Source organism: Hyaloscypha bicolor (genome assembly GCF_002865645.1).
Source record: "Hyaloscypha bicolor E unplaced genomic scaffold K444scaffold_116, whole genome shotgun sequence".
In the NCBI taxonomy this organism is placed as follows: Eukaryota; Fungi; Ascomycota; class Leotiomycetes; order Helotiales; family Hyaloscyphaceae; genus Hyaloscypha; species Hyaloscypha bicolor.
In genome coordinates this window covers 837689-854960 of record NW_020194618.1, presented here as the reverse complement: position 1 = coordinate 854960, position 17272 = coordinate 837689, and the positions used below count along the sequence as shown (strand labels likewise).

General features: G+C 32.0%; 2 protein-coding genes across 2 annotated transcripts; both read right to left on the bottom strand.

Annotated features, from left to right (window-relative positions):
- Nucleotides 1-12335: 12335 nt before the first annotated feature.
- K444DRAFT_631842 (uncharacterized protein) lies at nucleotides 12336-13063 on the bottom strand (the record flags this gene model as incomplete). Its single annotated transcript, XM_024883419.1, has 3 exons — nucleotides 12336-12475; nucleotides 12618-12861; nucleotides 12920-13063. The coding sequence occupies 3 exons, from the start codon at nucleotides 13061-13063 to the stop codon at nucleotides 12336-12338; spliced, it is 528 nt and encodes a 175-aa protein (XP_024734576.1).
- A 751-nt stretch (nucleotides 13064-13814) lies between these two features.
- On the bottom strand, nucleotides 13815-16757 carry K444DRAFT_533889 (Coatomer, gamma subunit; the record flags this gene model as incomplete). Its single annotated transcript, XM_024875182.1, has 5 exons — nucleotides 13815-14047; nucleotides 14094-14912; nucleotides 14964-16278; nucleotides 16325-16635; nucleotides 16682-16757. The coding sequence occupies 5 exons, from the start codon at nucleotides 16755-16757 to the stop codon at nucleotides 13815-13817; spliced, it is 2754 nt and encodes a 917-aa protein (XP_024734575.1).
- Nucleotides 16758-17272: the final 515 nt, after the last annotated feature.

Genomic DNA, 17272 nt, shown 5'->3' with positions numbered 1-17272 from the left:
AGCTAATTCCTATTTATAACTAAAAAGAGCTATAAGTCTTATATTTCTCTAGACTAGAACTTTTTTATTAAAGCTAACTTATTTAAAAAGAAGCTAAATAAAAATAAAGCTAAAGTATTAGTAAATTAATTATATAAATTATAGTAACTTACCTAAGGCTATATAAAGTAAATATAGAAATAATATATAATATAAGCTAATAAATACTATTATCTAATTAATTTCAAAGTAAGAAATAAAATATAGGTTATTATAAAGTACTAGAAATCCGATTATCTAAACCGGAAGCTAAAGAACTAAATAGAGGGCCTATTTAAGATTCTAAAATAATATAGCTACTTATTTTTCCTGAAATTACTAGAAATTATAAAGATATATCTAGTTTTCTATATAAAAAAGCTATAAAAAAATTCTCAGAATTTTCTTCTAGATTAAATAAACCCGGAACTATTCTTATTAATACTAGAAAATAGTAAATAAGAATATAGTATTAAATAAGTTATAGTAATTAAGCTAGTAAAAAATAGGCTAAAATATAGAATTTAGTAGATTAGTTAGGATAAAGATCTAATATAATATCTAGCTTTAGTACTAAGTAATAGCTTCCTGGTTTTATAAAGTTTCTATAATAATAATATTAATATATTAGGATTTCTATAAAACCTATAATACTAGCTAGACTATATAAAAAATAATACTTATCTAGAACTATATAGAAATAATAATAAATCCTTCTAGATTATATAATAAAAATACTAGTCTTTTATATATAATATCTATATTTAAAATACTAGTTTTATTTTAGGAAAAAGTAAAATACGAAATTAGATAAATAAACGGCTTTTATAAAGCTTAGGAATAAGCTTATTATAAAAAGAAAGTAATATTATAATTCCTAGATATCTAGTATCTAAAATACTTTACTAGATATTAGATATTTTCTAGATATATATAATATAGCTACTTTATTAGGGAAATATACTTGAAATATACTAGAGATATTTATAAGGCTAAGCTTCTTCGGGACTAGTATATTATAGAATATATATATTTCCTTATAGCCTCTTATATTCTAGTTTTCTCTTCCTTAGCTTTAAATTATTTTTATAAGAAACTTTTTACTTTGCTTTTTAAGCCCTAAATATTATATTTATAATATAGGGAATCCTAAATAGAAATAAGTAAAAGATAATTCGGAATTCTTTTAAAAAAAGTTTAAAGTAGCTAGAATAACTAAAATAAAAGTAATTAGAGCTATTATAAGCCAATTTACTATAGTTATATAGTATTTAATATTATTCTCGAGCTTAGTATTATAGAACTTAATATTTTCAAAAATAGCTTTTTAGATATTTTTCTAATAGCTTTTTATAATAATATTAATATCTGAGAATAAAATATTAGGTTTCTTGGCCTATTTATATAACTCTCTAATAGTAATATAGTTTTTGGTTTCTAGAAACTTTATAATAAAAGTAAAGAATTCTATTTCTATAGACTTATTTATAAATTCTCTAGAAATATTAATGAGATATTTAGTTCGGGAAGGGCTACTAATAAAATAATTTAAACTAGTAAGAGCTTTACTAGAAGCCTTAGTAAAAGTTAATATAGTTCCTAGTTATATAGTATTCTAGGAAATTAACTTATTATACTTTTTCTTTACTATATTCTTCTTAGTAATCTTATTACTAGTATATATATAGGGCCTATAAGATTATAGGATAGGACTTAAAAGTAATAATCAAGTTACTAGCCTATAGGTACCTATTACTTTAAAACTTAATTAAAGAATAGCCTTTATTTAAGGTTTTTTAATTTTCGGGTTTTTAGAGGAAATTTCTAATATATTACTAATATATATTTATAAAGATATAAATACCTGATTTCTCTAAGAATTCTAAAGCTTTTTACTTTTATTATTCTAGAATCTATTACTTATATTTCTAATGTTTTATTATCTTAGTAATACCTATATTACTAATAGTTCTAAATTAGTTTATTTGAAATTCTTTATAGAATTAAAGAAAGTAAGCTTTAAATACTATTACAAATATAGTATTTAGGGCTTAGAAAGTAAGATAAAAGATTCTTTATAAAAATAATTTAAAGCTAAGAAAAAGAAAACTAGAATATAGGAAGCTATAAGAGAATATATATATCTTATAATATACTAGTTCTAAAGAGGCTTAGCCTTTTAAATATTTCTAGTATATTTCAAGTATATTTCCCTAATAAGGCAGCCATATTATATATATCTAGAAAATATCTAGTATCTAGTAAGGCATCTCAGATACCAGGTATTTAGGAATTATAATAATAAGATTTTATTTCCGAATTCTTTACTTATAATTCTTGCTTTCTTATAGAGGTCAAATTATAATATTTATACTATTATTTTAGTTATTTATTTATTAGTAAGCTCCGAAATATACTAGAATAAGCAAGCTATAATATTAATATAAAAGCCTTTAAATATCTTATAAAATACTATAAGTAATATTAGAAATATAGCTAATTACTCGAATAATTTAAATTTAATTTAAGAAATAATATTAGCTTTAACTATTTCAATATTATTAATATTTTCTATATTTTTAGTAAGCCTATACTTTATATTATTAATAAAAGTACTTAATATTAAGCTAGCTAATAGCTCTAGAATATTAGTATAATATATATTTGAAATATACTTAAGTAATACTAGATTAATAACTATTTAGGTTCTTCTAATTAAATTATAGTAAATACTAGAAAGTAGTTTACTAGTAAGAAGTTTATTTAGTTCATAAATATTATAAGAACTAAGGTTAAGATTATTTCTATAAAAGCTTATAATTTTATTAGAATTATAGAATATTATTATAGCCTAATCTAATATACTTACTTTATTATTATAGCTAAAGTTAATAGAATTAATAAAAATACTATATTCTAAATAGCTTTTAAGGCTATTAATAACTTTATAAGATCTAATAATATTATTCTAGTTCTTTTAGTTTATAATACTTTATTACCTATTATATTATAGTAATTAATAATATTTAAGAAAGTAATAGTAGAAATTTAGAAGCTTTAAACTAGATATTAAATTATAAATACTTTAAATATATTATAGTAAATGCAAGTATATATAATATAATATTAATAATCCGAGCTAAAGGCTCGGATGTGCTCGGTAAACTAAGTGAATACAGGTCACGTGATACCAACACGTGACAAAATACCTGAAATAGTTCTAATATTACTAATATTTATAAACTATTTCTAAATTCGAATATTTTTATTTAATATAAAGGAAATACTAGTTAATCTAGTAATTAGAATAAATTATATAAGCTAGTAGCTATTAATAGAGAGAACTATATACTAGCTCTATTATATAATAATACTATTTTCCGTTTAATCTTTATAAAGCCCTTTTATATAGGGGATATTAAGGTTATTACTAATAGCCCCGAACCTAATAATAAGGCTAAAGATAATACAGGTATAATTTCTCTTACTATTCCTGCTATTTTACTAAAGTATAATAAAGAATACTCTTATAAGACCCCAGATATTATAGTATTCCTATAAGATAATAAATTATATAAGAATTCTTATTAAGTTAAAATTACTAGCCTTCTAAAAAAGAATATATTTAAGACTATTTCTAGATCTTAGATATTAAAAGAAATATATATTTTTAATTCTCGGTTTATTAATAAGATTAAGAATAAGAATATAAAGAAAGAGTTTAAAAAGTCGAGACTAGTTATCTAAGCTTATAATAATAATAAGAAATATATAATATTAATATAATTACTTATTATCTAATATATTAGCTAAAGAATTATTTTTAGTATTATTATTATAATAATAAATATTACAGAATTATATTTATATAATATCTCGCCAGCCTATATCTAATTAATAACCTTACTTAATTATAATTTCTATATTAACTTATCTTATAAGCTTACTAGAGAGCTAAATCTAAAGAAAAATTCTATTTTAAAGATTATAAAACTACTATATAATATACTAGAGGCTAGGAATTACTAGTTTAAGACTTATTATTTCTATTATATTAATAAGCTTTCTATAAAGTAATTAACTTATAACCCTTACTTTCTTTATAGTAAGTAATTCTTTAGAATTATTAGCTTTTAAATTAATAATACCTTATTTATTAGAACTAATAATTTTATAAAAATAAAGTAACTAAAGCTTTATAAAGCTAAGTTTTTAGCTAAGAAATATAAATTCCTTATTTTTAATTATAATCTCAAGTTTAATAGAGGTATTATCTATATAAATACTACTAGAATTACTCTTATATAAAACTACTAATATAAAAACCTCTAAATTATTTCTATAAAGAATATTATTATTATAAGTAATAAGAATACTATTTATTAAAATCTCTTTATTAAGAACTAATATATTACCTAATATACTAGAAAAGTATATATTATATTAGTTTATTAACTAGAAGCTTTATATAATTAATTAATTATTACTTAAATTATTAAACTTTCGGAAACTAATATAAAGGCACTTAATAAGTATATTTAATAATAAATTAAGAATATTACTAGAGAACTAAGATTTATAAAACTAGTAAAAAAGTTCTTATATTTAATTATTTTTATAAATACTTTATTTATAAATAATAGAGATCTCTTTTTCTAAATTAGATATATTCTAGTTCTAGTAAATAGAACTAGATATACTAATATTATTTACTAGTTCTCTACTAAATATAAAAGAGTTATTAGAAGTATTCTAGCTTTAGAACTCTATAATATAGCTTATGGTTTTAATATAAATACTTTAATTAAATCTATAATTAATAAAGTACTAGAAATAGAACTATTACTAGTTATTTATATAGATTCGAAGTTATTATATAAATGCTTTATTAAATTAGATATTACTCGAAAGAAATACCTAATAATTAATATAATATATCTTTACTAGATATATAAATAACGAGAAATTATAGAAATTAAGTAAATTAAGAAAGAATTAAATCCTGCTAACTTTATAATAAAATCGAAGCCATTAAATGCCCTTAAGTACCTTATTAATACAAATACTATATAATTAGATATAGAGAAATAAATTAAATATAAATAGAGCAAGAAATAGATATATAAATAGGAGAATATATATAGAGATTTCTTTAGTATCTAATATCTGGGTATCTAGTATCTAGGTATCTAATATCTGAGTATCTAGTACTAGGCCGGATTAGGAAATTAAGTATCTGGGCATCTGGCATCTAGTATCTAGATATCTAATATCTGAGTATCTAGTACTAGGCCGAATTAGGGAATATAAATATATGAGATAAAAGGATATTATAAAAAGAGAGATTATATATAAAAGGCTATAGCCTTTAGTATATAACTAAAACCTTAAAAGTAATATAAATATATAGAGTATTTAGGGAATCTGGTATTAGGCCAGATTAGGGAATTTATATATAATTAGAAGAAAATACTATTTTCTGTTTTTTCGTGTTTTTTAGAAAGTTTCTAGTATTAATATAGCTATAGTTATTAATAGTTATATAATATAATTATATAATATAAAAATAACTAGAGATAACGAGATATAAATAATAATTATATAATCTTATATTATATTAGTAACTTGACTAGTAACTAGTTCTTATTAGGTTTAGTAAATTTAGGAATTATATATTAATACTATAATACTATAATTCTTATTTCTAAATAAAAATAACTTTACTAACTTATATAAATAGTATTTTATAATTTTATAATAATACTATATATTTCTAGTAAACTAATATTAAGTTATATAATACTTTAAGTATTATAAATATAAATATATATAAAAAATATATCTAATTAATAATTTATATAAATTTTATTTATAATTAAGTTATAAAAATATATAAGTTATATAAGTATCTTATTTAATAATAAAAGTAATAATAATATATAAATTATATTAAGAATAATTATATTAGTTTTAAAAAATGGCCAGTTATTAATTAATACTTTTACTTTTATTATTAATATTTAAGAGAATATAAGATATAACTAAGATTATACTTTTATATAAGATAATAATATTTAAGAAAAAATAATATATAAATAATAAAATATAAGTAACTTAATTAAAGAAAGAAATAATTTAAAAAGACTTATAAAGAAATATTAATTTTAAAAGAAAGATTATTAAAAGTAATTAATAAGTTAAAATAAAAGAAACTTAATTTTAATTTTAATTAATTATAAATTAATTAAAAGTATTATAATAAAATATAAATAAATTAAAAAAAGGAATTATAATATTATTATTATATAAGAATATTTTAAAGTATAATATTATAATAATTTAAGAATTATAACTTAATTTAAGTATATAAGTAAGTTATTAATTATATAATTATTTATATAAACTAGTTTTCTTAAAGAATAATTAAGTTTATATATACTTCTTTATTAATAAGAAACTAGTTCTTAATTAATAAATAACTAATATATTAATTTTAAAATTATAAGAAATATAATTATTATTATTTAATTAGTTTTATTAGTTTTATTAGTATTTTAATAGTTTTAGTCTTACTTTCTTATCTTTTATTATTTATTATTTTCTTTCTTTCCTTAAATTTAGATTTATAATATACTAGAATCTTAAATTTTTAAGACTTATTTATTACTTTATTCTTATTATTATAAGAAGCTTTATAATAATTAAGCTAATACTTTATTATTAAGAATTTTAACTTATATTAATATAAAACTAGTCTTTAAACTTATAAAAGACTTTAAATTAAAGCTTATTATATTATTAAGACTAATAAAAAAAAAGGAACTAAGAGTAATTATTGGTTTACTAGTAACGCATGGCACTATTATATAGGCGTGGAAATACTAGTTGCGTTAGTTAGTAAAGTTGTTATTATTCAGAAGTAAGGATCGCAGTATCATAGTATTGATATGCGATCCCTAAATCTGCTAAGCCTAAAGGGGTCTAGTCTACTGGTTGAGTCACGCATGTGACACAAGGTCACATGACCCAGGAAATTCGCAGTGCAGCTATTCCAATACTGGAACCTCTCTAAAAACGCCAAAAACAGTATTTCCCTCCTATTACATACTAATTTCCTAATTCGGCCTAGTCCCAAACCTCCCAAACGCTCAGTATATCCTCCCATCCAATATCCCCATTTCTCCCTATCTAATATGCCCATTTCCCATCCAATATGCCCTATTCCCACCAGTATGCCCATTTCCCAGTATCCCCATTCGCAGTGTGCCCATTCCTTCCATTTCCAGTATGCCCATTCGCGTTCAACCCACTCCTGTACGTTGTGAAGCTTGGAATTCGAATCCAGCAGAGGTATAGGTGGGTGTACTGCTTCCATTGGTTCGTTGAAGGGCATGGGATTGTCCGAAACCGGTAGCAGGAATCGAAGAAGGAGGTGAAGGAGGTGAAGTGAGGGTATAAGCTAGACAGCCATTAGTGAGAGGTATCGATTGAGATAAAATAAGGGTAGTAGTCGAAAGAGATTTCGGAACAGAGCCTGTAATAGTCGGACTTAACGTCGCGACTAAAGGGGCCCAACCCTTTAGTCGGGGAAAGCGAGTTGTCCCGCACCGATCCCAAAAATTTCCAATTTATATAGAATACCTATAGTAAAAATTAATTAATTTAATTACCACCAGCCCAAATCACCCTGAAAATCAGTCAAATTCAACAGCAATAGCTCGCCTAAGTAACCTCCCTAACTATGCACTTCTCCGTAATATGCCAGAGAGAGATAAGCTCCGTAAAGCTATTTAATTTCTCAAGGCTAACCCAGAAGAGACTCCCGCGACTGCGGTATATATATATTATATACGAAATAAAGATATAGTAAAGAAAATATAGTAGAGAGAGAGAAAGAAGATAGGAATAGCAAGAATATAATAAGAAGGCCAGAATAAGATCCTATATCCTAATTAATATAAGGTATTAATTTAGTATATGGTATTATATGTAATTAATAAAAGAAAAGAAGCTATAAAGCAAATAATATATAACTATATAATATAAATATAAATAGAAGATAATAAAATAGCTTTATCTTGGAAATAGTTCTCTTAATAGCTAAAAAGTACTTTAGAACTTTATATAATTAAAACAAAGCCTATTACAAGTTACTATATTAATCTCTATATTAAATAGAGCCTATATAATTAGTTTAAGACTAAATATTATCCGGTATTAGAGGAAACTAGTATATACTATAGGAATTAGATATATAATATAGATAAAAAAGAAGTACAAATTTATATACCTATAAGAGAAAAGATTATTATACTAATTGAAATTAAGGAAATATATACGAAGATACTAGAGAATTATATATCTCTTATAATAATTAAATATATATTTATAAATAGTAAGATAATTTCTCTAATAGTAATTATATCTGGAATTATAATTATAGTTTCCTAATTCCACGAAAATATACCCGGCTATAAAGTTATTATAGTCTCTCCATAGGATATACGAATAAGAAATTTATATAATTTAGCTAGACTATTTTATTAAGTATAATAATTACGGGCCTAATAAGAAGTAGTATATTTTCTTAATTAATAAAATAACTTACTACTAAGTAAATAAGTTTGTTTTAAAAGCTATATATAATAAGATACAAATTATATAATTCTCTTCCTACTAAATATACTTTTAATTATATAATATTAGTATCTTTAGGGAGCAGAAATACTACTAATAGGTTAATATTATAAATGCAATTCGCTTATATAAGCCGGAATATAATATTTAGTACTTCTTTTATAATCTCTCTGAAATATAAAAGAAGATATTTATGGTTTATATAAATAAATATACTTTTTAGAATATAGGAATCTGGCCTATTAGCTTTAAAGCTATATAAAGGAAGCTTAAAGAATATAGTAAAAAGAGAAGAAAAGATACTAGCTTAAAGAATCTGGAATTTAGATCTAATTCAGATACTAAAGCAGAAGTAGAAAACCTACTAATTTCTATACTTCTTTCTATTTACGAATTAGAAGTAATATACTAATTATTTACTCTCCCAAAACCTCTATATTTTAATAATCTCAATAATAAGATTCTAGATACTTTAAGCTCTTTTCTTTATAAAGAGTATATAGTTATAATTAAAGCTACTTGTAACGGCAGGAACAGAGCAATGGAACGAGGCTCAAAGATCAATGATTTCCTATGTCTTGAGAATTTAAAGCTAAGGAGGAAGGAGTAAGGTGTAGCAGTGGATAAGTAGGTATGGCCAAGACCACTGAAACGCCGAGCTTTGGAAGCGAGCTTGGTTTGAACCATAGCTTGGAACCTTAGCTGAAACCAACCCCTTTGGCTGAAACCAACCATATGACACCAGCCGTCACACTACTAAGAACTATCTAATACTTGGAAGTTTATAAGAGCTAGATGCCCAGAACTCTCGCAAGGTATAGGTTAATTACTATAAGGCTAAGCTAAATATATAGCTTAGTTTCCAAAAGAGAAAATAGATAAATGCTTCTAATACTCTAGTAAAAAAGAAGATAAAAGTAAGGAAGGTAGTAGAGAAGGAGCTCAAGAAAGCAAAGAAATAACTTATAAAGGCCAAATTAGCTAAGAGGGAAGCTCTTAAAAGAATTAGAATTGCTATATAAGCGGCAGAGAGAGAGAGGAAGAAGAAAGTAAGAGATTTGGAGATATAAATAAAGAAATAGGTTCTTGAAGTTAATATAATTATTTCTCTCGAACTTTTAATACTAATTTGTGATCCCTAGAACAAATCTACAGAAAACAAACTTAAAGCTATTCAAATTAAGTACTAATCGCTTTATAATAGGATAGCTAAAGAGCAAGCTAAATTCGATTATATATAAGCGGAGGATCCTGTAATCTTTATAGATATTTCTATTAATCCTATAATACTTATATCTAAGTAAGCTTACCAAGTAAAGAGGAACCCTCTTAGTTAATTATATATACGGGCAATATTAGAGGAAACTAAGGAATTAAATAGGGAAATAGAGAAGGCAAGAGAGGATATAAATAGTGGGATTAGTAGGAAGGAGATAGATCTATATTCTTTATTACCTAGATTAGTAATATTAACTGATTTAATAGCTCAAAATGCAGATTTTGTAGTATTAGAGTAATAAGAGATTATATCCTCAATTGCGTATTAATTTAAGAGTTATTTAGTTATATAGTATAATTCAAGTATCTGTGATTGCATAGAAATTTTGGTGTGGTACGGGACAACTCGCTTTCCCCGACTAAAGGGTTGGGCCCCTTTAGTCGCGACGTTAAGTCCGACTATTACTGGATTTGGACGATAATCCTGGATTAGGACAGCTGCTTAGGTGGGACAGGGGCCATAGCTGGGGTCTGAAACAACCACTCTGATAATTAATTCATTTACAATTAGTTAAATGCTCACGGCTCAATCCACATACTTGCATTTCTGAGAGCCTCGTGAAACAGCATCCGCTCGTATATATGCCTTGAGCTTACCGCAAGAGGAATGACTCTGTGGCAGCAGCTCGATCATGAAGTCGTCCAGTCTCTTTGCATAACTTATACTCTCGATAAGCCGGGCTAGATGACTGAAGAGACTCCTCGCCCGCCACAGTCGTCCTAGATTACCGTTGAAGCCTAGTTCCCTAGTGATTTCGGTTTCTGCCACAGCAGTTATGGTCTCTCTTTGCTCGTCAAATAGGGAGAGCATAGAGAAAGCCAAAGAATGGGTTTTTTCCTGCAAAAGGAGCCGAAAAAGTGCAGTTAGTATGTCAAAAAATAATCAAGGCTAATTAATTAGAATTAATTAGAATTGATTATAATTAAGTATAATTTGATTAGCTTGATTTTTATTGTAATTAATTATAATCATTATATAATAATATAAAAATATACTTTCTTAGGCATTTTTAAAGATTATTAAATAACTAATAGCTATATTAATAAGATATAAATAAAATCTATAAAGTATATATAAGAGTATAAAATTAGTCTAAATTTAAAATAACAAATTAGTTTTTGTTATGTGGTACCAGTTATATAATACTATTGCACGTGACTTAGTATATAGCCAGTGCTTCCTTAGCCTAACAAATAGCCTTCGGCTCAATTCAAGCTCTTTACTACTACTACAATATTATCTTATCTTAATAGTTTTCTTCTTTAGAAATCTCTTTCTCTTTTCTCTTCTAATTTTCTTCTTTTATTATTTCTTCTTCCTTAATTACTGTAAGGGTTTATGTCACGAGTCGCTTAGACTAATGGACGCACACGCAGGGAAATAGCTTTACTATATGGGTGAACAGACCAAAAGGTACAATAATAAGGTTGGAAGCCTTATTAGCTATTCTACTATATGAGAGCACAGTGCGCATCACGTGACTAGCCGCGCACGTGATACACACTGTGACAGTTTATTTATAGCTCTTTTGTTAGTAGCAAGGAATTACTGGAAATCAAGAAGGTTCTAGCGCCTTTGGCTTCGCTTACTAATTAGCGCTAGGCCTGGTTTAGTAAAGAGCGCCTTTAGCGATACCGAATACGGCTAGCCCAGATCTTATTTTAGCCTTATCTCGGCTTCTGAAGCTCCAGAGTCATGTGCGTAATCACGTGATAAATCTAATTAATTATCTTTGATTATCTTTGATTATAATTAAGTATGATTTGATTAGCTTGATTTTGACTTGATTTGATTTGAGTAGGGGGGTCTAATCAAATCAAACCTAATCATTTGACACACTGAGTGCAGTGGATCTGGATTTAGAAAACAGGGAAACTTTAACCGATTCTCTGGGGAGCCAGGAAGAGGACTCACCTGAGCATGATCCAGCTGACTCATCAGTGTGCTCAGGGCTGCTGAGGCTCAGGGCTCGGCTCAGGTTAGAGCAGTGACCACTCAGGTCCAAAAGAGGGAAGTGGACTTTGGAGGCGTCCAGATCGGCGCAGATTATAGTGGTAATCTCCGCTATAATCTCAGGCAATATTTCCTCTTTCCGCTTCCTACGTGGTCGGTCGGCAGCGCCTCTGAGGTAGACAGAAACTAATAGAAAAGAGAAAGTTAGGAATAGCATTACTTTAGATTCGGGAACAGCCCGTGAGGTGAAAAAATCTATATATTTTATAATATAAAGGAATGGTATAGATTAACAAATAATCGGTATGGCGACACGAGGGCAGATAAAGGCGGTATATAAACCGACTTGCTAAACGAAACCCCTCAGAAATCAGAGGTCTAAATCTCAACTTCCTGTGGTATTTCCTTCACGATCGATACACAAAGATGCAGATTGCGTCGATCCGGATCATCCTAGGCGCTGTTGGGTGCCGGAGGTGGTGCAAAGCATGTAGGAGGTTGGTGCTAATTTCGAAATTCTCTCATGGTTAACTTTGATATAGTGGTGGCCTTCTGGCTCATCTTGTGTAGCATCCACTGAGTCATTCCCTAATAAGGTCGAGGCGTTAGTCTAATCAGGGATCTTTGAATGTAAATCGAGAAGATAATGCTGTTTGGATATAAGCCCAAGATACTTCAAAAACCAAGTTCTTGAAGAGGCTAAACAACATATGGAGTTTGAAGAACCTACAAGTGTACGAAAGTGCGGCGTAATTCTGCAGATTATCACCCAGGCTTTGAATCGCGAGCTTGCAAACAATAGGATCATCCCACGAGCCTTCCTTCAGGACGAGAACTCGGAATTGTCCTCGAAGTTTGTCGAGAGGAGTGTATATAGATGGACGGTGAACGGTCAATAGAGAAACCGAAGAGTTTGTTAGAGCATGGTCTGGAGAAATCCGAACTCTGAGGATTCGCTGAGCCTCGTTGTTGAACTACGCATTGCGAGGGATCATCAGTATAACACGGAGTCGAAGACACTGAATGACATACTCTTGGTGGCTCCAACGTCCATACTGGTCCCACTGACAGCTGGTTGTTACCGGCGGTTCCCCTGCTGGAAAGAGCTTCTCTGTACCAGTGTTCAGGTGCTACCTGTAGCTCCGTTTCGACGGTGTAGCTACCGTATCGCGACATCGCTGGCGAATAAAGTAGACACCTCCGCAGATTATAAGTGCAGCCTTAGCATTTTGGTTGATATGGACCGTGTCAGTTCACAAGGCTGAGGTGCAGAAAGGTACTCTTCATATCTGGCCTTGAGTCTCGCCCAAAATTGTCAAAGAGGACGCTGGGTAGTTGAGAATCTAGAAACACGATATCGTATCGTCGAGAGAGAAAGCACGATGCATTGACCTTTATCTGTCATTCATCTGAGAAGGAAAAACAAATATTGTTGGCAAGGCAGACTCCGGGGCTTCGACCAAAACAGGAATGAAGCGACAGCTTCACCGAGAGAAGAAGTGAAGACCCCGCCCTCGTGCAAAAGGCTAACGCTTGCAGAGTCTTCATCCAATTGAAAAAGAGGATTTTCCCAGCCTCGCTGAAAGCGTTTTTCCAGATTGCGCGACGCAAGAGCTGAAACATGTATGGCGTTTTGTGGGGTGGGAAACTAATATAAAATGACCCATGACCAGTTCATGCAGTCGGCTGAGCCAGAAAATGGGCCAAATCTGGGGTCATCCCACTCGAGCGAAAGGACAAGTTGGGGAGTTCGGTGCATACAAAGGAGTATTTAAGCGGGTGAAGTTGGATTGAATTTTCTGAACCTCTTTGACTCCTAACGGGACAGAAATACCCTTGGTTCCACTCTTGGAAACCAGTATCTAAACATCAAATCAAACAAAATGCAACACTTGCTCAACTGAGTCAACTCCATACCTCGCTAACCTTAAGAGAGTGACCCGATGACTAGAGCCGCGACGCCTTCCTCTTCACTGCGAACAACGATTTTACTCGTGACACCGGATTTCGAGGAATAGGCCATCCGGATGTTGGCGGCGACCTTGCCGCCAGTGACAGTTTTCCCGAAGAGCTTGAGAGTGTGAGTAGTGGTATTAATCGGTACGTCGGTTCCTTCGAGCGGTTGTAACGAAAGGGTTTTGGTAAGTTGTTCGGTGGCATCTAGATAAATTAGTTCTCATCTGGGACATAAAGAGCTTCAACTCACCTGCTATACTCTTCATATTGCTGAGCTGCAAAGTCTCATCGGCCTCCTCTCCTTGAGCGCCAACTTGCTCCCAGATGTGGTTGAAGTTGCCAGCGAAAGTAGGAATAACATAATCGCTTCCAGTAAGCTCAAGGTCTTCAACTTGATACTCGTCATCGTATCCGCTCTCCTCAGGCTCACCAGTCGTGGGATCAATTTCCTTCGTCGAGAATTTGAGCACGTTCGTGAAGCTGCTGGCAGGGAAGGATGATTCGCCATTGACCTTCTTGAAAGAGACATAGATGGTGCCGGGTTCATCGGTGACGAGTTTGGCTGCTGGAAGGATGAAATCTTCTTCGAGTTCCTCTTCTTCGGACGGCGTGGCAAGAACTGATACTTCCTCGAGCACAGTATCGGGGAGCGTATTCTTGACTTCATATTGCAGGACAATATGCTCCTTGAAGATATGCTTGACCACAGTGACAACGTACTCCGTTTCTGATTCCGTCAACTCTACGACTAGCGATGACTTTAGAACACCTCCGTAACGCTTGAACTCTGGAATACGAAGTAGCTCCTGTTGGTATTTCTGTGCGGTCGCTGAAGCTGAAGCTGCAGCTTCTGTGCTTGAGGGGGCGACTTTCGTTGGTCCAGCTTTGGGTGCCTTGATTGTGGGGGTGACGGTCGTGAGTTTCTTCGTTCTATCTTCGGCATCTGCTTGCTCTTTGGTGACAACGGGAATAGCTGCAAGGTCGAAGGGGGTGTCAAAAGTTGATTTGTCGTCAGCAGTGACATACATTACGAGTTGATGCTCGAAATACGGCAGGGCAAATGTGCTTTCTGGATGTAAATCAGCATTAAGCTTCAAAAGAAGAAAGAAATTAGACTCACCATTCTTGATAAATCGGTCAGCCATCTCGTCTGGCTCGGTCATGAGTCTCAGATTCAAGGCAGCACGGTCACGAACTTCATCATCCACATCATCTAAACACCTGGTGAGAAGAACAGTGACGCTGCGCTTGACCTCGGGATCCTTTTGGCCAACACCAAATTTCGCCAAAGCAGTGACTGCAGCAGCACGCACAATAGCATTTTCAAGTACGACTCGGTTGTAGATGTACCGGATGTACTTTGTCGGCTGTGACGTCTTGGGTCCTTCAATTCCGAGGAGGTGAAGAATGCGGACCGCAAGCTTTGTAAACTCGCAGTCCTCGATAAATTCACAGAGGTGAGCCAAAGCATCTTCCTTTGAATCCGGCACGAATTTGATCAAATCAAACATGCTCTCCACCACAGCACGCTTGAACTCGTATCCACCTTCGTCACGAAGTATGCCGCTAAGGAACGCAAGCATGCCGGCTTGCTTACTGGGAAACTTCAGGCATAATGTTCGGATGGCTTCAACGATTGTGATCTTGAATTCATCGGTAATGTCGGCCATGAAACCAGAGATCTGCTTCATCAAACGGTCCACGCTAGCCTCGTTACCGGTCTTGAGGAGAGTAGTGATGGCGAATGTGGCAATAGAACGGTTCGAGTTGGAAATGAGGAGTTCGATATCTGGATTGCAGGGGTTGACGGCTGCTGGTTTGAAAGAGGCAAAGTTATGGAGGATTCGGATGGCAGCAAATTTGGTGACCGCCCGAGGAGACGTGAGGAAGAGCTGGAGGACATGGATAGCTTGAGTGACTTCGGCATCAGTGACATCTCGCATATCACAAATGGCCTTTGCTGCCTCGAAGTTAACCATTTCACTCTTGTGCCGGAGCCAGCCGTCCAAGAGCTGCATCATTGGCTTCCGGAGTTGCGGGTCCTCCTCTGCCAATTGTGCTGCTAATCTGACAAGCATAACTGTGGCCGCTGGGCTCTTCACCGCACCTGCAGTTCCGAATTGCTGGACCATCTTGACCAAAGCCATCCGATCATGCATTCTCATCTGGTAAAGAAGTCCAATTGCGTGGTATTGTGTCATTGTCGAGTTGTTGACCGGCATTTGACTTCCTGATGTCGAGAATCCAAGGGAGAATCCGCCAGATGATTTGGTAGATGTGGCAGCTTCTTGAGTTTCGCTCTGCCATCTTCGGACAACTTCACGGGCGATAGGCAGGAGGTGGTATGAGGATACCAGGGCGGCCGAGGAAACGGACGGGTTCTTGTCCACTATGGCAGTCTTCATCACGCGCTCAATGCTTTGAACAGTAGATGCCTATTCCTGTCAATTCAAGCTCCCCAGGAACATTCCCTATACTCACGTCAATGATCCGGCAAAGGGCACGAATTGCATTCGGTCTGAAGATAGCATCTGTTCCACCACCAGTATCTTTCATGATTGTACTTGTGACCATAATTATATCCTCTGCCGAATGCGCTAGCTCCTTGATGATAAGGTGTACCATTTGCCGTAGACTGGCATCTTTATTCTGGAAGAGCTTCGAGATTCCGAAGAAGAGGGTGGTGGCTTCATTGGTGGGGAACCGCTCTCCTGTGTAGAGGAGGAGGGCAATCTTAGTAAGGAGGACTCGACATCTTCGGGGCTGTATTGGAGAAGAGTTGAACAGTCGTGCTATCTGGCATTAGCTGGATTTTGAGAGGGGAAGGGGTTCACCGACCCTCCTGGAAGACTGAGGTCCTGTCCACCCTCATGATTGCAGTGTCCGCATCTTCGTCTTTCTTGCTGTAACTCATGATGGGCGAGGTTAGCTCCCCAGCTTCATGAATTGCAAGGCAAGAGGTGGAGTGGATTATTCAGTGGGTGGTATGGAGGTCGAAATCGCTACGTCGCCGTATCCGCTGTGGGCTGAACACTTGTAAAAACTAGCGAGCGGAATCTGGCGGGGCGGAGTGGAAGCACACTCATAGCCTTTTCTTTCTCAAACCGCGAATCAAGCAGGGATATAGTTTACTAAATCCAAATGGGACACTCATGAGCCCATATGAAATCCTGTTATCCATCTTTTTAAAAAAAAAACAAAATATATAAGTGACAACTTGAACGCAACTTTGTTGCTGAAGAATTACTTCTCCCACTCTGTGTTCTCCAGATGCTCGTGCTAAGCCTAAGTCAGTTTGGAGCTCAGCATAGCGGCGAGCCCCCCACCAAAAAAAAAAAAGGGAGGGGGGGGATCAAAAATGGTCCAAAAATTGATCAAAAAAAATCGATAGTTAGACCATTTTTGATCATTTTTGAACGGCAACTGCAC